Source organism: Pantherophis guttatus, chromosome 1 (assembly GCF_059756535.1).
Source record: "Pantherophis guttatus breed Tessera chromosome 1, ASM5975653v1, whole genome shotgun sequence".
Taxonomy (NCBI): Eukaryota; Metazoa; Chordata; class Lepidosauria; order Squamata; family Colubridae; genus Pantherophis; species Pantherophis guttatus.
Genome location: NC_142063.1, coordinates 331,097,835 through 331,118,783, shown reverse-complemented (window position 1 = coordinate 331,118,783; position 20,949 = coordinate 331,097,835). Strand labels below are relative to the sequence as shown.

The following is a 20,949-nucleotide window of genomic DNA, read 5'->3' as shown; positions in this document are numbered from 1 at the left end:
GAACCGAACCTATGGCATTTAGAGTAGGTCAAATTAATTCATTAAATGTGCTATACAGAATTAAAGAATATGTTGTTGTTGTTGTTGTTGTTGTTGTTGTTGTTGTTAGCCTTTCTCCGAAGACTCAGGGCGGCTTACAATTTATTCATTTATTTATTTAAATTTTTATACCGCCCTTTTCCCGCGGGACTCAGGGCGGTGCACAGCCAACACTAAAACACATATATGCAAAAAATTTAAAAGCAATTTAAAAGTACATTAAATAATTTGGCCCCAGTCTTATTAAAAACTAAAACAACCATTAAAATTCAAGTTTAGGCCAGCCCAGCTTGTTGAAACAATAAGGTCTTGAGGGCACAGCGAAAGGCGCACAGGTCAGGGATCATCCGTATCTCCGGGAGCAATTCATTCCAGAGGGCAGGTGCCCCCACAGAGAAGGCTCTCCCCCTGGGGGTCGCCAGTCGGCATTGTTTGACCGACGGCACTCTGAGGAGTCCCTCTCTGTGGGAACGTATTGGCCGGTGGGAGGCTATCGGTAGCAGAAGGCGATCTCTTTTAAATACATTTAAAAAAACCATTATAAAAACATTTAAAAATTAAAACATTAAATATTAAATATGTTGATATTTAATAAACCATAGTTTACCAGGATATAAGCCAGTGTCCTTCCCTCCTTTTCCCCTCCATGCTAGGAATAGAAAATCAAATACTGTATAGTCCCAAAGGTGCTTTTTTTCAAGAGGCAACTGGACTTTCTGGTTTTTCTTTGAAGACGTTTCGCTTCTCATCCAAGAAGCTTCTTCAGCTCTTGAGAGAAAAAAGCATCTTCGGGACAACCATGACCTGGAAGATTGAGAATCTCCGTAGACAATACTGTACAGTATTTTTATTTTTTTCTTTTCATCTTATTCCATCTGAATTGAGTCACATGTAAAAAAAAATTAAAAATAGACTTGATAGCCATGATCTTGGGCAATATTTGACTCAAACCTAAATTGGAGTTTACAGTTAGTTTGCTGATTACACTAGATAGCATATAGAATAGATTGTGCTAGATTTTAGCCCTACTGATATCAAAGGACATGAGATTAAATTGTGGCTAGCTTGTCCCAATTATTGTAATAAAACTAAAGTGAAACTTAATCCAGATCCAATCAACTGCTCCTAAGAAACTTTCTTTTAAACTACAGGAATATATGGCTCTTCTACTGCCATGTAAATACTGCATATAATCTATTTGTTGTACTGCAGTTTTCAGAGAGTCTCAATTACCAGCTATATATCAGACTTGTGATTTAGGCCTAATTTGAAGATACCCAAATACTCAGACCATCTCCAATACACATATTATTTAAATCATTAATGACTTAAGAGATTTTTTAAAAAAGGAGTACAGCAGTTGTTTTGAAGTATTCAATAACTGGTACTTTATGTAGATTCGCAACTAGTATATCTTTTGCAGAAAATGCACATACAATGAATATATATATATATATATATACTAATTATACTAAAAGAAATATATCTGGCAAGCAAACCACTGAAAATAAGGGATGAGGTATTACCTTTGAACAATTTACCAGCAGAGATTATATTATATGATTATATTCTATTTTTCCTTTTCAAAGTATCCCTAATTTTGCATAAGAAAAAAGTTTGGGGAAATGTATTTGTAATTCATCATACAATTATTCTCTTATTTGCAAAATACAGTAATTTTTGATTATACATACTGTAAGATCTGTGAAATAGGACACTGATGTCTCATGTAAATAGTAGGGCACATGTTTTTAAAGATACCTGTTTATTCATAGGATCAACTCTTATTATTAAATTAAAATGCATAAGGTAAAATTTAATTTTCCCAAACTAAATAGAGCTAAATGAAATAATCCACATTTTGCTGAGCTAGAATTCTTTGAACATACAGAACTGTGGTTTGAACAAGGATTCTTGGACTTGCAAAAAGGCCTTTTCCAAATACTATCCACATCATGACACTACTACAGTATTTCTATATCATAAAATAACTTTGCACATCAATCAGAATTTGTACTTCACATTCCAGCTGTCTTCTGATATTGGAGAATGGTATCAGCTTGGAGGCCTTCTGCAACGTAACAAATTGTGTCACCAGGGCTGTGATGTTTTAAAATTACAACCTTACGCATACAATTCTGTTGTGCAATCAAGAGAGATTTCTAAATTTAACATACTGTATATTCCTCTTTTAAATCTTTCTTTTATAATTAGCATTTAGAGAAAAAAGTATCGCAGTAGTTTCCCAAAAATTCTCATTAACCAAAAACATGGGGATTTCTGGGCTAAGAGCTGTTTTTTCTTTTTTCAATGGGGAAAAAAATACTTTATAGAAGCAATATGAAATAATAAACAAAGAAAAAAAAGGCAGGCAGAGTAAAAATTCTTGGCTCAAACTGAATCTATCCTTGTCGGTAATCCAGAAATACTTCCTGGGTGTGAAATCGCAAAGCAGACACATTTCACAATTTCCATAGCGTCTATTTGCATGTGATGATGTACAAACTCACTCCCAAAGTCATGCTTGTAAACCTTGCCAGTAAGAGAGAGCAGTGGCAAACAGAGTTTTTCCTTACTCCATGCATTTCCTCAAAAAATACTACAAGTTGCAGCAATTAAAATGCATCACAACCACCCAGCTATATAGACCGTTTTCAAGTTATGGAAATGGAAAGAATAACTGCCCAAATGTAAGTAGCCTTCAATTTTATAAACATGGTTATGTTGGCTGTAGTATGAAGAACCAAAGGGAAGTTGATCTGGGCCTCAATGAAAAGCAGCCAAATTTTTGGCATCAGAGAAAGATAGAATTCTAAACAGCCTATCATGCCTTTCTTCTGCTGCTAAAAAAACCCTCAGCTGAACATGAATTTAGGAACAAAAAAGCATCTGTTTGTCACACAACTTGCAAACCCCTGTCATGCCCATCTAGCTGCACTTTCAGTTTGTGGAGCTCTTCAATCTCTCGGTTGTGGCGTTCTGTTTTGTGGCGGACAAGCGACCGGTAGAAATGGATGGTGAAGACAACGAAGATGATCCCCACAGGAACCATAATTATAGTAGAGACGAGGGCTGCATGCCAGCCTGTATGCTGGCTGGTCTTCTGGATAACAGTACTATCATTTCTCAACACAGAGTCCACTGGCAGAAATTTGATCCAGCATAGGAGGACAACCTCGGCAAGGAAGAGAAGGATGCCCAAGACAGTGGAAAACCCCCATGCCAACTCTATGTATGGATGCATACGTTCGTGGGGAGACTCACTGATGGAGTTCAGGTTGTGGATGTTACTCACTGCTTCCACGTTAGGCAAGATGCAAGTGCTGATAAGTAGAGCAAAGAGATGCACAGCAACTAAAATGGTGGTGCAAGCACTAAAAGCAATCAGCAGCATTTGGGGATACTGGTACTGCATCTCAAGCTGGACTTCAACCATTGCCACCTGCAAAATAACATATTAAGAGGTGACTATTTGCTTGACCTGAAAGACCAGGTTAAGGACAGATCATCATGGAGAAAATGTATCTACCTAGTTGCTAAGAGATCAACACTTATCTGATGGCACATAACCAGTCAATTTGATTGGGGTTCCATTGGAGATAACCAATTACATAAGCATGTTGCCAGGATAGAAGTGAAGGCAGTCAAATGAAAAGAAGTCATCCACTTATGTAATTTTGTTGCTTGTATCCTTACAATTTATATTGATATAGTTTCCTGATTGCTTATTTGTACCCTATGACTATCATTAAGTGTTGTATACATTCTTGATGAATGTATCTTTTCTTTTATGTACACCGAGAGCATACGCACCAAGACAAATTCCTTGTGTGTCCAATCACACTTGGCCAATAAAGAATTCTATTCTATTCTGTTCTGTTCTGTTCTGTTCTGTTCTGTTCTGTTCTGTTCTGTTCTGTTCTGTTCTGTTCTGTTCTGTTCTGTTCTACTCTACTCTACTCTACTCTACTCTACTCTACTCTATTCTTCTTAATGCTATCTTTTTAAGTACCTTTAAACTGTAGAGACCACACACACACAAAGGTTGAGGATGTATGTGGTAACTTTATTGTCTTACATAGTGACATTATATAGTTTGTTACTTTCAAGTTACAGCATACTTGGCAGAATATCATTGGCTCACAGAATCTTCCAGGTAACTTAAATCATAGATTAATCATTACTGCTGTCTTAAGCACTTCTAATATTTGGCTATCATTAAAATCTAACACACATCCCACTTCCTCTCCTCCTGTTCCTCTTGTTTACAGAATTAGGGTCTTATCTTCTAATATAATTTCCTGGCACTTACGTGTAAGTAACCTTCCTTATCTGAGGTTTGCCATCCAAGATAGGAAAATCCCTGCACATATGCAGATTGCAGATTCCTACACTTTAAACCTAATTGTATTAAAATTTGTTTTAATCCATGACTCTGTTGCTAACATGGTTTTATGTTTCGGGAAGGAAGGTTCCTAAACATGGCATGGCAAAGCAGTGGTGAAATCCAATTTTTTACTACCGGTTCTGTGGGCCTGGCTTGGTGGGCATGGTGTGGCTTGGTGGGTGTGGCAGGGGAAGGATACTGCAAAATTCCCATTCCCTCCCCACTCCTGGGGGAAGGAAATTGCAGAATCTCCATTCCCACCCCACTCTGGACCCAGCCAGAGGTAGTATTTGCCGGTTCTCCAAACTACTCAAAATTTCCGCTACTGGTTCTCCGAACTGCTCAAAATTTCCACTACCAGTTCTCCAGAACCTGTCAGAACCTGCGGGATTTCACCCCTGATGGCAAGGCAAGGTAAGGTGTAGAACAATGGCATAAATTTTTTGCACCTAAGGGTTGCATTTCCCCCCCAATCCATAAGGTAATAACACAATGATGTCACTAAGCATATTAAATGGTGCAAAGCCAAAATTTCCTTCCTTCCTTCCTTCCTTCCTTCCTTCCTTCCTTCCTTCCTTCCTTCCTTCCTTCCTTCCTTCTTTTCCTTCCTTCTTCGCCACCCAGAGTCACATTTTATGAGGTGGGCAGCCATGTAACTATGATAAATAACATCTATTTTTATCTTTATTTCTTTTCTAAAATCAAGAAATTATCTCTGCTGGTAAATGTTAGTGCTGTGATACCAGACAGCTTCAGGATTCTGAAGGCTGGGAAGTCACATAGTTTATAAGTTGCCACCTCCGATGTAACAGGAATCATGAAAGTGGCCGTTTAGGCCACCAAGTACAACTTGCTGCACAAAAGGAACCAAGACAAATGAATCCAAACAACAATCGTATAGCTTCTGAGCACATGCAGTGAAAAGAGAGCCCAGAATACAGTATACCCTAAGTCTACATCTATGTGACAGTTCTTAGAGAGTTTTAAAAGTACCTCCCACAAAGGAACTGGACATGCACGCTTTGTACTTTTTACTGAAAAGAAAATTGACAAACAGGATGTGAAAGCAATGGAATGGAGAAGCTCATTTATCATTTAAAAATGAGCATTTGCTTATCATAATTCTGCATGCAAAGATTGGCTTTATGCTTACATTGCAAACTTTTAATGCTCCTCTGGATACCTCTGATCGCAGGTTAGCTTTGTTACATCTGAATACAGGTAGTCCTCAACTTACAACAGTTCGTTTAGTGACCAAAGTTACAACAGCACTGAAAAAAGTGACGTTATCCCGTTTTTCACACTTACAACCGCTGCAGCATCCCAATGGTCACGTGATCAAAATTCAGATGCTTGGCAACGGACTCATATTTATGACGGTTGCAGTGTCCTGGGGTCATGTGATCACCTTTTGCAAGCTTCTGACCAGCAAAGTCAATGGGGAAGCCAGATTCACTTGTGGCAAGAAAGGCAGTTAAATGGGGCAGAACTCACTTAACAAATATCTCACTCAGCAACAGAAACTTTGGGCTCAGTTATGGTTGTAAGTCAAGGTCTACCTGTATTAGAGAACCCAGTGAAGATCTCAAGGAACTCAGTTCTACAGTAATAATCGCAGATCACAGATCTGAAAACTCGTGATAGTCTAGCAGCTATAAAAACATACCATGGCAAATCCAGAGAGGAGGGCAGAGGTCCGGCTGGAAGCTTTCAACTTGGCTCGACTCAAGTATAATTTCCTCCATGAAAGGGCCTGAACAGAGTGATGATTGGAGGTGACCAGCTCCAGGTAACTACGACGGACCCAGTCCCGGTAATCCATGCCCTTGCCGGTGGGCTCAGCACAACAGGTAGAAGAAGGAGGGTCTACCGGGACATTTAACTCGGAACTCATGATGAAAGTCAAGCTACAGAAATTTTTAAAAATCCAACCATTAGCAACTGTTTATAAATAAATTATAAGCTAGGGTTGACCAAACACTTACACAATGATTTAGGCAAGGAGAATTAGTGTTCCTACATTTACTTTACATATACTAATTTGTATACACACACAGATATATATTCACTGATTGCAAGTGATTAAATAAAAGCATTTATTTAATGAATTCCCAATGCAACCTGCAGAAATGTACTGATTAGTGCATTTTAATGCAGCACAAGCATTTCAGCTGCAGGAGGCAGAAAAAAGCAAAACTAAAAACTAAAGTAACATAGAAGGGAAATATGGAAAAGAGGCCAGTTGGCATGACAATTACAGGATTAAAATTAATACTTAGGAATGGGCCTAGGCTGGCAAGGAAAAGTCAATCTGCATACCCTGAAATGGCGAACTTTAAAACCAAATGAAAAGAAGCTGCTGAAAATGTAGGATAAAAGGAATACAAGTGAATGCACCCCTGATGAGAGAGCAAAGCTGACCAATATGTAGTTATCAAAACATATGTGCATTATTAAAATGCTGTTAATTTGCAAAATCAGCAATATTCTGAAAGAAGGCGCCTCTGAGGCATGTAGGAATAGGAATTATTGTTAAATAAAATTTGACTTTTTCTGAATATAGCCATTGTTCTCAAAGGCAATTTCCAGTATTGCTCTTTAACAATACTGTAGCATAGTCATTGTTTGTCACTCCTCTTCAGAATTAGAGTCAGTTAAAATGATGCAACAAAAACACTGCATAAAACTTATGTAGCTTACAGCTGTTTGAAGCCCTGGGAAGAAAAATGAAGCAAAAGATGAAATTGCACAAGTTAGTTGATAGAAAAGTGAAGTAATGGAAAAAGCGCATAAGAATATTGTAATTAGGCTAGCTGAATAGCATCCAGGTAGTCCTTGACTTATAACAGCTCATTTAGTGTCCGTTCAAAGTTACAACGGCACTGAAAAAAGTTACTTATGACCATTTTTCACACTTATGACCATTGCAGCATCCCCATGGTCACATGATTTACAGATGCTTGACAACTGACTCACATGTATGATGGTTGCAGTGTCCCAAAATCATGTGATCTCTTTTGTGACCTTCTGTCAAGCAAAGTCAATGGAGAAGCCAAATTCATCTAACACCTGCGTTATTAATTTAACAACTGCAGTGATTCACTTAACAAATGTGGCAAGAAAAGTTGTGAAATGGGGCAAAACTCACTTAACAATTGCTTCACTTAGCAAAATAAATTTTGGGCTCAAGTGTGGTCGTACGTTGAGGACTATCTGTATTTACATACTAGTATCAAGCACCTTTTCAACAGATATATTTTTTTTAAAATGGATTATACAACAATGCCTATTACATTCAGCAATGACTGATATAGCAAAATGTACATTTTGTGCCTTGGTCCCTCCCCACCCACTTTAGCTTCTTTCCAAGAAAGTAGTGCTTGTTGAAGCTGCTTGATTGATAATTTTTTTGGGTTCGTGTCGTTTAATATAATACTTACTTCTTCTGTTTTCAAATTTACCTTTTGGCCTGTCTACTTCGTCTAAACAAGCATAAAAGATGATAGATTTGCAGTTTCATTGGCAACAAACAATAGTATATTAAATTTAAACAATATGCCATAATTATTGCCTTCAAGTACATTTTTTGCTTTTATGCACAAAATATAGTTTTATGGACAAATAAAGTAATACACAATACATTTTGCAAAATAATAGTGTAACTTCATATTTGTAAAAAGTGCTTAAAAGCAAGCATTGTATATATTCCAAGTTCTTCCACCAGAATTTCCTGAAATTTGAATTTTGTACGTGTAAGAAAAACCAAATCAACAATGCAAATTGGGAGCTTGAGAACAAAGAACAGGATGAAAGATAAACTCATAACTTCGTCAGAAACCAAAAGATATTTCCGGTTGAAAGAGAGAAAAAAGCAAGTTACAATTCAGAGCAAAACATAAATCCTGTATCTTTTATTTTAGGTGGTACTCCAGCCTGATAAATGATTAAAGGTAAAGGTAAAGGTTGCCCTCGCACATATGTGCTAGTCGTTCCTGACTCTAGGGGATGGTGCTCATCTCCGTTTCAAAGCCGAAGAGCCAGCGCTATCCAAAGACGTCTCTGTGGTCATGTGGCTGGCATGACTAAATGCCAAAGGCGCACAGAACGATGTTACCTTCCCACCAAAGGTGGTCCCTATTTTTCTACTTGCATTTTTTACGTGCTTTCGAACTGCTAGGTTGGCAGAAGCTGGGACAAGTAACGGGAGCTCACCCCATTACGTGGCACTAGGGATTCGAACTACTGAACTGTCAACCTTTCGATCGACAAGCTCAGCGTCTTAGCCACTGAGCCACCATATCCCTGATAAATGATTACCTGATAAATGATTATAAATGATTACTTGATAAATGATTATCTTCACTTAATTAAGTTCTCCATTAAGCTACAACTGTTGACAAAAATAGGATTGCCAATATGATCGCCAACGTCCGATGACGGACATGGCACAAGAAGGAAAAGAAGAAGATTAAGCTATAGTACCGAGTTTGTCACCTGAACTGATCTGAGATATATAGTGCCACCACAATGTTGCAGAGTTCCTAGGAGGCTTGGAAAGCTGAGATGATTAACTTTAGGCTTCACAGGAAATTTGGCAAAGACTGTTTTGTAATTTCTTTGAAATTACAGGATGGGGTATTCCCATTAAGGGAAATTCCTATCTTCTTCCATCTCCTGCCTGCTGAGATTTCCCCCACCCACTTGGGGCTTGGTGTTTCGGCATCTTGCCTCCATTCCCCGGTTTCACCAAGGGGCAAGTTAGTGGCCATTTGTGATTTTAATTTCTCCATCTCCATGAAAAGAAATCACAGCAGGGAAAGGATGGGTCCTTGACTTACAAAAAGTTGGAAGTTACAATGGCTACAACTGGTTTTCACACTTACAACTGTTGTAGCATCCCCATGGTCACGGGATCAAATTCAGGCCCTTCACAACTAGCATGTATTTATGACAACTGCACTGTCTTAGGGTTCATGTGCAGCCTTGGTGGTGCAGTGTTAAATAGCACTTAGCTGCCAGCTGCCTGCAATTACTGCAAGTTCAAATCTCATCAGGCTCAAGGTTGACTCAGCCTTCCATCCTTCCAAGGTAGGTAAAATGAGGACCCGGATTGTGGGGGCAATAAGCTGACTTTGTATAAAAAAAACACCGCTGGGGGGGGCCCCAAAAGCCCAACTAAGCAGGTATATACAAAAGTATGACGGCTATTGCTTAATGCATTGTAAGCCGCCCTGAGTCTCCGGAGAAGGGCGGCATATAAATCGAACCAATAAATAAATTAATTAATTAACCGATGCGCCCTTCCCAGCCAGCTTCTGACAAGCAAAGTCAACGGAGGAAGCCAGATTCACTTAACAACTATATGATTCATTTAACAACTGCAGTAATTTATTTAACAGCTGTGGCAAAAAAGATCAATAAAATGGGGCACAACTCACTTAACAACTGGCTTGCTTAACAGAAAATTTGGGTTCAACTGTGCTCGTAAATCAAGGATTACCTATAGTTCCAATGCTGGATAACCATTTGTCTGAAGTGGTGTAGGGTTTCCTGCCTAAGCAGAGGGTTGGACTAGAAGACCTCCAAGGTCCCTTCCAACTCTGTTATTCTATTTAATACATATTTTGAGAATGTGGAATCCAAACTTTGGTGACCAGACTTCCAAAGTAATGGGAAATTACAGTTTTCCCAAGAGTTTATGGTTAAGTGAAGCATGTTTTCTTATCTGGCTTTAGTGGTCAGATCCAGCAATAGTCATGATCTAACACAGAAGCAATCCACACACAAAAAAAAGGCAGCAATTTTTCTGCTCAGAACTTGACAATCTCTCTCAACCTCCCTGGCTATCTTACCTTTCATCTGATTCTTTGCAGCTGTGTCTCGTTCCTTCTCAACTATACCCTTTTTTCTTTCATGGTTCCTGAGTCACATAGAGCAGCCAAACACACTCACATTTTTTGCAAGCCCTACAGGATGTAAACACGGCTCTGAGTGAAATTATGCACTCTTGCATAATTTACTCTGAAAACAGAAAGTGAGGCAGGAAAGAGCCATAAAAGAGAAACAGAGACAGCTTATTAAAACCTCAGATTTCTGGGTAAAACTCTCCAGCGCTGTTCTTCTTCTCCATTTTATTCCAGCTATGGAAAATCTCAAATCGCCTAGCAATGCAATTCTAGAACAAAGACTATTGATCTCCATCTTGCATCACTGTGTACTGTTGAATATTTAAAAATGTAATGTTTGGTCCTAAATATATCAATATTTGACCTAAAGGTTCTAAATTAGTAATCCTCAAAGAAAACAGAGGTTGTTAACATTCTCCAATTGTTTCCTAAAAAGGGGTGGAGAGAAGCGAAAGGAAAAGAAGGAACTTGGTCTGTCTGTCTGTCTCTCTCGCCTGAGAAAATAAAGGCAAAAACCTCTGAAGAACAGCATTTTAGGGAAACAAAACATACAGTAAAAAGTATAGTTTTTACTATACAAAATTAAATTGTTCACAATAAATCAATTATTTTTACAGGACAGTTCGGATTTCAATAACTGGAAGGATGCACTGTGACTGATTTTGCAGAATATGAAAAAGCATTCCCAGAGGAGATGCAAAAAAAAAAAAAAATCCTATCTGCATTTCCAACTTAGAATTATGACTGTTTTTTTCTTACTTAAGAGGCCACTGTGCAAGAATAACCTTGTACTCAGTCACAGGCCACTTACAGCAATAGCACTTAGACTTATATACCACTTCACAGCCACCTCTAAGCAGTTTTACAGAGTCAGCATATGGCCCCCAACAATCTGGGTCCTCATTTACCCACCTCGGAAGGATGGAAGGCTGAGTCAACTTTGAGCCTGGTGAGATTTGAACTGCCGAATTGCTGGCAGCCGGCAGTCAGTCTTAGGCCATGCATTCATTTATTCAACTAAAGAAAATTTAAAACATTTCACCCAAATAAACCACCTGGTTGGATCCATTTATATTGTCAGAAATCAATCAAATGGGATGTCGGGAATTTTTGTCTTAGGAAATTTCCATTGATTCCAGTGAATGTTGTACTTGGCGTTTGACCACATCTGGATCCAACGGACAATAAAGACAATAATGTCAAATGCTAATATAAAACAGATCCTTGCAGCACCCAAAAGGCTGACTGAGAGCCAGGCTCATTGCAAGCCACTTTTTTACTGGTTGATTTGGAGCTTACCTGCTATACTACCCAAGCCACTGTTCTGAGTGTGCATCACACCATTCAAACAACAACAAGTGACTGATGTGCCACGATCTTCTGTCAGTTTGCAAGGCTGCAAAGCACAGTTTCTAGATCACTGATATACTCTGCTGACTATAGTTCTGCATCTTACTGTTGTGTCACTTTCTCTTCTCGTTTTAAACAAAGAGAAATGGAAATCAACCACAAGGACCGCCTACATTTTACAGCCACACTCACAGAGAATACACAACTAGATCTATTAAAGGGCTGGTGTTTGCATTTGCTCAATACATGGCTTAGTATATAGGGAAAGTCTGGTTTGCTTAGTAGTTGAAGATTCAAAGAACTGAACTACAGTAATCTGGAAAATTCAATAGCTCCCTGTTAGAATATAACCAGCAGCTGCCAACATCTAAATCAGAAATTGATGGACCAGATAGGAAGAAATGTGGTGCCCTAAAGAAAGCAACTGGATGGACTCCAGAGGATGGTAGAGGACAGGAAGGCCTGGAGGAACGTTGTCCATGGGGGGACAACGATGGGTCGGACACGACTTCACAACTAACAACAACAACAAAGAAAGCAACAATATACAATGTAAGTATTTCCATTCCCAGAAAGATTGTTTAATAAACTGGGAGCCACAAGAGAAATGGACTTGATTTTGTAATTGCCCCCTGCCTTTCCTCATTTCTAATACTTCCAGTCCTCAACTTCTGACCATTTGTCTAATGACAGTTCGAGTAAATAATAGCCTCGGACTTCAAGGTCTGTAAAGCATTTCCAACTGTCACAAAACACTGCACTAACCTCCCCCTACAGTCACGTGATCGTAATTAGGATGCTTGACAATTGGCTCACATTTACGACCTGTGGCTCACAGTCATGTAATTGTGAATTGCCATTTTTTTTTGTCAGTTTCTTGTTAAAAACGCCACTGAGGAAAGTGAATTTGTACTTAAAACCATATGAATTGATTTACGACCGCAAGGTGACTTGATTTACGACTGAGGTAAAAATATTCGTTAAATCAGGTTGATTCCATGCTGACTCAACTTATCATGCAATAACCTATGACAGAAATTCCAGTCCCTTTTTGTGATTGGCGAACCTGTAGTAGTATCAATTATAATGTAACTGACACTGTAGTAGTATCAATTAAAATGCTACAGAACAGCCAGGCTCCTATGGCAGCCACTGAATACTTTGACAAATCTCACTTATTTAAAACATTATACAAGTATGATAGTGCTCCAGATTCTGCAATCTAACAATACATGAAATGAGATGTCAAGGGGACACAGTTAGTCCCTTTATTAATGAAAATTGGGACTAGCAATTTAGTCATTAAGCAAGGCAATTGCTAAATGAAACATCACATTTTTATTTCAGCTTTCCTTTGGTTTATAGACTGGTCACGAAGTTATGGTTTTAATCCCATTTATATGGGATGAAACAGTAACTGAACAGTGAACAGTCGATAAAGGAGACTGCCTATACGTGTAAACTTAGTCCTTCAGCCCTGCACAGTCAAAATGCCAACAAAAATGGACTGTGAGAAGGGAACTGATGAATATCATCCACTTTCAGTCCATCATTCCTCTATGCTAGTGGTGTCAAACTGGTGGCCAGTAGGCTGGATGCATCACATGCAAGCACGCCCACCGGAGGTGGGTTTCAGCAGGTTCTGACCAGTTCTGGAGAACCGGTAGCGGAAATTTTGAGTAGTTCGGAGAACCGGTAAATACCACCTATGACTGGCCTCTACCCATCTATTCTCTGCCTCCCGAGTCCCAGCTGATCGGGAGGAAATGGAGATTTTGTAGTAACCTTCCCCTGGAGTGGGGAGGGAATGGAGATTTTTTTTTTTGCTTTAATTTATATGCCGCCCTTCTCCGGAGACTCAGGGCGGCTTACAATGCGTTAAGCAATAGCCTTCATACTTTTGTATATTTATACAAAGTCAGCTTATTGCCCCCACAATCTGGGTCCTCATTTTACCTACCTTTGAAAGGATGGAAGGCTGAATCAACCTTGAGCCTGGTGAGATTTGCAAGCAGCAAGATGTTAATTACAGTGCTTTAGTCCACTGTACTACAGGCTCTTCCTTTTACAGTATCCTTCCCCTGCCATGCCCACCAAGACATGCCCACCAAGCCACACCACGCTCACCAAGCCACACCCACAGAACCGGTAGGAAAAAAATTTGAAACCCACCACTGACGCCCACCCTGGCTCTGCAAAGGCAAAAAACATTGAGTTTGACACCCGTGCTCTATGCTGTTAAAAGAAATCCAGAATGTAACCTACCACTATGATTTCAACATAGTTCTTATAGTATCTATAAGAAATGGATGCTGTAATTATCTGCATTGGACAAGATATTTTTATTTACTGTACTTAATTTGCAGGCTATGTTTCGGTTGGAAATGAATACTCAAAAGTGTAATTTCCAATTACAGGATTGCTACAATCCCATACGTGATTAGGTGTCTTGGCACCAAAATGTTTCTGTACCTCTTTGACCAATTGTGGGGCAGCATTATCCCTTGAGATACTAGTTCAGTTTTTTTCAGAGAAACAAACAGAATAACCGAATAAGATTGGGAAGGGACCTTGGAGTTCAACCCCGCCCCTCTCAAAAGCAGGAAACCTTGGCTTACACCATTTCAGACAAGTGGTTGTCCAATCTCTTCTTAAAATATCCGTAACAGCATAACACAATGTGTTAACATTTTATAATGGGGTCCTCTCAACTGACAGGAAGCCCAGCAAAAGAATCTTCATCAGTCTATCACTTAAGGAGGCCACTAAGCTGATTTAACAAGTACATATATTTGGAGGAATTATAGGTGCTAATAACAACCTTCAATTGTATTAATAATATTGTCCTATCTCCTAGCTTCTTGCCTTTAAAGATTAGACCAATCACTAACTTTCTCTCCTCTTTCAGGAGCAATTAAAAAAAAAACCCAATATAACCTGTCCTAATTCTTTACAGACCAAGTCCAATCTGCAGCCACAGGACTACATGTTCTTCCCAACAACTTTGGTGGGAGGCCTTTAGAGCCTTTCCAAAATTTAAAATTTTAACATGTTTGAAAAGAGAGATTCATAAATACATGAAAAGAAATCCTTTTTATTGCATGTAATTGATTCTATATAAATTAAATTTAAGGTCAATTAAATACCACAATCTTCTACATCTACAATCTACGTCAATATTCACCATTGTCGCATGCAACTATCTCTTTATCTTGGTCTTGCCCACATATTGGAGATAGGCATGCCTAGTTCAAGCAGTTTATACCTACTTGCCTTAAAATTATTACAACTCAGATAATTTAGATTCTGTCCATGGGCTGCATTAATAATCAAATTCAATAACATTGGCATTAATTCTTGGACCATAATTATATTGAATGGAAACATTCCTTCCTCTTTATTGACTTTCCAAGTAGAGATTTTAAACCTTTGGGAGAGAGAAAGAAGAGAGATTGAGAAGCCAATCATTTCTTCCTAACTGCAAAATAACTTGCAATAACAGTTTAATGAGATCTTGAGGATGTAGCAGTTGAGGTAGGTCTCTGCAGGACTGAAATTTAAAATTTGTTACTACCGGTTCTGTGGGCGTGGCTTGGTGGGAGAGGTAATGTGACTGGGTGGGCGTGGCCACTTTTTTTTCCTTTTAACTTTTAAAAGCATTTTTTGCAGAAAAAAATGCTTTTAAAAGCCTCTGACGATTAGGCAGCTCAGCTGGGATCACCAGAGGCTTTTAAAGGCATTTTTTTTTCTACAACCTCTTTGGCCGAAGAGGTTGTAGAAAAAATGCTTTTAAAAGCCTCTGATGATCCCAGCTGAGCCGCACGATCATCAGAGGCTTTTTTTTTTTTACTTTTAAAAGCATTTTTTCGACCCAAGAGGTTGTAGAAAAAATGCTTTTAAAAGTAAAAAAACCAGCCTCTGATGATCACGCGGCTCAGCTGGGCATAGGGGGTGGGGCAGGGATTTTTGCTACTGGTTCTCCAAATCACCCATCGCCATCGCTACCGGATCAGGTGATCCGGTCCAAACCGGGAGCATTTCACCCCTGGGTCTCTGGCTTCATGAGTTTTGCCTGGGAGAGTCCATTTGGTTTTGCCACAAGTCACGCCAACAAGCCTCTCTAGAGATGGAAAACATTTTGAGAACACCAGAGCACTTAAAGCTGGGTATGGTTGTAGTTGATATCTGTGGTCGACAGGTAAATCCCATTACCGTTTTAATATCTCTGCTTTAAAGGCAGAAGGGGAACATGGTGTAAAGGTTCACACAAAGAATGGAAGAAAACATCTTCATTACCCAACCTTTCCCAGTTGCGGAATTCTGGGAATTGGAGTCCACATATCTCAACCTGCCAAGCTTGAGAAACAGATAATGCTGTGTTATTATTTCCTCAAAGTAAATTTTTTCTAACACCCTCCCAATTTGCACAATTACTGAAAAGAAGGAAAGGAGAGACTAAAAGGTGGCATTTCTCCAAGGATACTCAATGGGTTTCTTATCTGAAAGCATTTACCACCACATGAGAAAGCTTTTCCCTCCCCTGTCTTCACACTCACACTTGCCATCGGAGACCAATTCCTTTTTTATTTCGGAGCAAATGTTGAGGACTATTTATTTCATTTCTCTAGCCACCCAACTGAACCAAGTGATTCTGGGCAGCTTACAATTCTAAAATTATAAAACAGTGAAAAAAAAACAACAATAAAACAATAAAAAATATCCACAAAATGAATAAACAGCAGCTGTGAACTAATAGTAAAGTCAAATAACAGGGCCTTTAATGCTTTCCGAGCCCCAGGCCCTGGTACATAGTCAGGTTTTTAAAACTTTGGGAAAAGCCAACAGGGTTGGGACCATTTTAATCCCTAAAGGGAGAATATTCCATTAGACAGAGGCTGCAGCAGAAAAAGCTCATTTTCTAGTTCCTACCAGTCATCACTCTGTGGCTGACAGGATCTGCAGTATGCCCAATCTGTTAGACTGTCAGTCTTATTCTAATATCTTTATAGGATGCTTCACATGTGCAGGATTATTTTTCTTTTGACACAATATATTTCAATTGAGGTAACTATTCCAGGATTTACATAGCTGGACTGCAAATAACTGACCATTAGGTGACCAAGAAGAGAATTCTGCATTATTTTGCCACCATCATGTACCCCCCACTGAAAATTTGTAACTCCACTTCCCTTCAGGCAAAGAAATTTGTTTATTCCAGTGTCTCTCTCCCGAGAATACTGTGGACAGTCCAGAAAAGAAACCAACGGATCATCAAACACATCAACTCAAGAGTTCTTATTTAAGGCACACATGTGTCCTGCTTTGGACACATTATGTGAAGAGCCAGCTTTCTGGAGAAGGCTCCGAGGCTGAGAAAGGTGGAAGGAAAGAGAATAAGACAACGACCAGCAGCAATGTGGGTGGACTCAATTACAATGGTGATGAGTGCTCCATTGGGAGACTTGAAAGACCAGGTTAGGGAAGACTGTCATGGAGAAAATCTATGCGGTCGCCAGGAGTCACCATGGACGATGGCACATAATCAATCAATCTGAAACGGAGCACTGTTTTTTCTTGCTAGGAATACACCAATCAATATGCTGCCCACATATAGCTATGGAAATTACTCCACTAGACAGATGCAAATAATCAAGTGACAAATAGATTCTTCTGTTTCCACCTTTCCCTGGTGGAGTTATTGTGATTAATATTACCTTCTGCTTTTAGCTATCTGTCCCTGTGTTGTAAATTCTTGCGTTGGACTCCTTATTCTGTCAATACCAGAGCACTTCTGGGTGGGGCATCTTGCTTGTGTGCAAACATTCTCACAACATGCTGATTTCATGCAGAAAATATGATGTGCCTTACAAATCAGGCATCCTAAGTCTATACTGACCTGCCTAGGAATAAATCTCATGGCTATTCTCTCACTTTTATGCCATCCAAAAGCCAGCAAACAAGAAAACAAAGAGAGAGAGAGAGAGAATATTTAATGCAATGCTTACAAGCACATGTTGAAGTTGAATTGGAAGACTAATAATACGGTACATACTCAGTAAAAGATAGAGAAAACATATGCACAGACACACATATACATGCACATATTCCATGCACACCCGCCAGAAAATATATTCTTTTCCATTAAAATTACAGCAGCTTTCCCCAATCTGGATTGGATAACTACTCCATCCTCTCTCAGCAGCTAATATCGCCCAATATATTTTATCAGAAACCTTTTGGGGGCAGCCTGATCCAGCTAAAACATGATTTTTAGAGATTTCAGCAGAAAATATCTGAGCATCTCATCTTAAGTATTAAACACTTACCTATTGAAATCCATAATTCTCAAACGGAGCTCACATCTGCATTGTGTTGGGCTGATCTGAGATCTTCCAGGCACACGCGCGTGCACACCCTATACCACGAAGAGAGGGGCTCCTGTGCTTCTAGCTTTTAAAAGATACTCACTCCAGATACTTCCTGCCACTGGGAGCTGCTTCTTTCTTTCAAGTCCATTTTTGATGCTGGCCCTCAGCTGGCTCCTACTGCAAATGCTGAATATTCTTAACATTCCCCACTCAATATTGCTTCCTCATTGCCAATTTCAGATAGTAAGCTTTTAGCATATATATGGACCGCTCCTTTTCCCTATAAAACTTTATAAAAGAGCACGGTATATTGCTGGCCCTTAGAAATGACAGAAAAATATGTTCATATGTATACAGCAATGCAGTCTTAGAGATTAGATAAACCAAAACAGAAGCTTACAACTTTATGGTGAAGTCGGAGGTGGAAGTAAATGGCAGTATGTTGGCAATAAGCCAGAGCCCTGTCAAATTCAAACCCACTTTTTCCCATAGGGTTGAAAAGAATTTGATCTGAATCCTTCAAAACACACAATCAAGACAGGAAAAATTGGATTGCTGCCACAAAATACACAAACTGTGTTCCTCTACTCCTGCAAACATACAGTATATATTTAAGATTTTGGGGAGTAGAATGGTTTTATAGAATTATGGGAGATAAGGGTTGAAAGGGACATTAGTGATCATCTAGTCCAACCCTCTGCCTAATGCAGGAATCCACTATAACACTACAATGTAACTTCTCCCCTGCACCCCATCTTTTAAAGAGCTACAGCTATATTTGCACCATATATTAAGTTTGGTGAGTGTTAACTTTTGTTAAGTTCCCAGTACTTTAATATCTTCTGTAAAAGTAAATCCAGTCTACTTAACTGTCTTCAGCAAGCCCAGAAAATGAATTCAATAGCAGATTAATAATACTGTGGAAATGCCTTTACTTATTAACAAATTGTGGAGGCAGTGAAAAGTATTCCCAGAAAGTAAAGTAGGCGGTTGTGATATCTATCGGTATGTAGATTCTTGCAGGCAAGGCAGTTTATTAAAAAAATAATAATTTTACAGTACTTTGTTATCAATTATTTATCAAATTTTATTTATCAAATTATTTGTTGCATTACAGTAGAAATAACGTTCCTTGCAGGCCGACCTCTAGATACAAGCTTACAGTTCAGATTTTATGACTCCGTTTGCAAAACACGGTTTCTAGGTTAACCTCTGTCCACACAATACACTGAACACAAGTGGGTTCTGGATTCGCGGCACCCACTAAGCCAGGAAACACAGAAGCAGGCTCAATGCTCATCCAAGTTTCAGCACATTTTGCCGCCTGCCAAGCCTTTGCTTCAGCTGGTTAAACGTGTCCAGCGAACAGGAGGACCTCGGTGCAAAGGGGAGGAAGCTCTTCCGAACCCTCCCACGCCTTGCCAAAGCCTCGCTTTTTTTTTTTGCGTCGTGACGGACAGAGCCTCCCACCCGCTCTTACCTACCTCTTTGTGCACCTATGAATATGCGAATATGCAAAGTAGGCACCCACCTCCACCAGCCCCCCCGCCGACTTACCCCATGGACGACGGGCAGCTGCGGCGGCGGCGGCGGCTGCAGGAACGCCAGTGTCGTCGCCTGCGGTGCTGCCAAGGCAACGGCAAGGCCTTGTCACGTGACCTCGCGATAGTAGCAAACATGTGACGGAGGGATTCGCTCGCTTTTCCTTCTCCGGCTTAAGACTTTTCTCCCGCTGAACCGTTCGGGGGAATGAGATGGCCAAAGGGGCCTCACACTCTAACTCTGCATTGCACATACATACATACATACATACATACATAGATTTAGATTTAGATAGATTTATAGATATAGATATATAGATATAATTAAACTGGGAAATAAGTTCGTTTTCAGCCGGTTCTTTTCACCAGTTGGACCTGAATATTTTTGAGTTTTTCGATTATCTGTCCTTTTTCTCAGTGGACAGGCAGGTTTTTTTCCCCCTTCACTGCCTTAACCAGCAAATTCTCTGTCCCTTTTTCTCAGAAAAGTGGTGGTTTGCCACTTGCTTTCTAAAGATACGGGCCTTATATTAATCGGAGCATATGGGAAACGGTCTCATTTTGAATTTAAAAAATGGACTCTGACCTAAAATTAGTCCTGAATCAATAACATTCCCTCCCTCAAACCAGTCAACATTTATTTAATCCAATTTCAACAACACACAGTCTTATTTTTTTGGAGCAATGCACAACTATTCTAAAATTGGGATGAATTGGTCCCCAAAGATCTCTGTTCCCAAGTAATACCATTTATTTTGCTTTTTCCACAGAACCTGTCCCTAAAGGTTCATAGCTAATTCTGTCTCAAAGGAACCCAGTTCTGGCTTGAACAGATTTATTTATATACAAACTATAACCAACATTCAACTTAGGCATAGTTGGCCTATAAACTGAAGGTTGCAGAAAGGCATTTGATTTCTCTCTTCAATGCAGAAAGGATTTTAACTTCCTGGTAATCAGTTTCTTCACCAACACACACCTGAGTCACAAAACAATTTCATCAGACAGGAATCAATTATACTAGGACGTGTTCTGTTGCAAAGTTAAAGTCTTTATTAGACTTTTTTATCAGTATCACTTTTTTATATTACAATTTTGTAGACAAATCAAGTAAAATGGGAGTCAGAGACGTTCCTATTTTTGCATAGGCTTCAGCTGCAAAATTCACACAATAGGTGAAAACACAATTTTTGATTTTGGCAGACCAGGGATGAAATCCAGCAGGTTCTGGAGAATCAGTAGCGGAAATTTTGAGTTTGGAGAACTGACAAATACCACCTCCAGGTGACCCCAGGGTGGGATGGGAATGGAGATTTTGCAATATCCTTCCCCCAGGAGTGGGGTGGGAATGGAGATTT

At 39.4% G+C, this 20,949-nt stretch overlaps 1 protein-coding gene across 3 annotated transcripts; it reads right to left on the bottom strand.

The window, feature by feature from the left end:
* Window positions 1-1,787: 1,787 nt before the first annotated feature.
* On the bottom strand, window positions 1,788-19,720 carry ORAI2 (ORAI calcium release-activated calcium modulator 2). 3 transcript variants are annotated; one of them, XM_034420862.3, is made up of 3 exons: window positions 19,608-19,720; window positions 6,093-6,333; window positions 1,788-3,481 (listed from the first exon to the last, which is right to left on the bottom strand). In XM_034420862.3, exons 1-3 carry the CDS (start codon window positions 19,610-19,612, stop codon window positions 2,936-2,938), a joined length of 792 nt encoding a protein of 263 aa, XP_034276753.1. In that variant the 5' UTR covers window positions 19,613-19,720; the 3' UTR covers window positions 1,788-2,935. The 3 variants fall into 3 exon arrangements, with proteins under 3 accessions (XP_034276753.1, XP_034276752.1, XP_034276754.1); XM_034420861.3 differs by lacking the exon at window positions 19,608-19,720 and adding an exon at window positions 18,009-18,416; XM_034420863.3 differs by lacking the exon at window positions 19,608-19,720 and adding an exon at window positions 11,632-11,757.
* Window positions 19,721-20,949: the final 1,229 nt, after the last annotated feature.

Bases quoted from the DNA above. Each gene is read 5' to 3' on its own strand.
- ORAI2 (XM_034420861.3), bottom strand. The intron at 3,482-6,092 runs GTATGTTTTTAT...GTTATTTTGCAG, and splicing joins TCCTCTCTGGATTTGCCATG to GTGGCAATGGTTGAAGTCCA.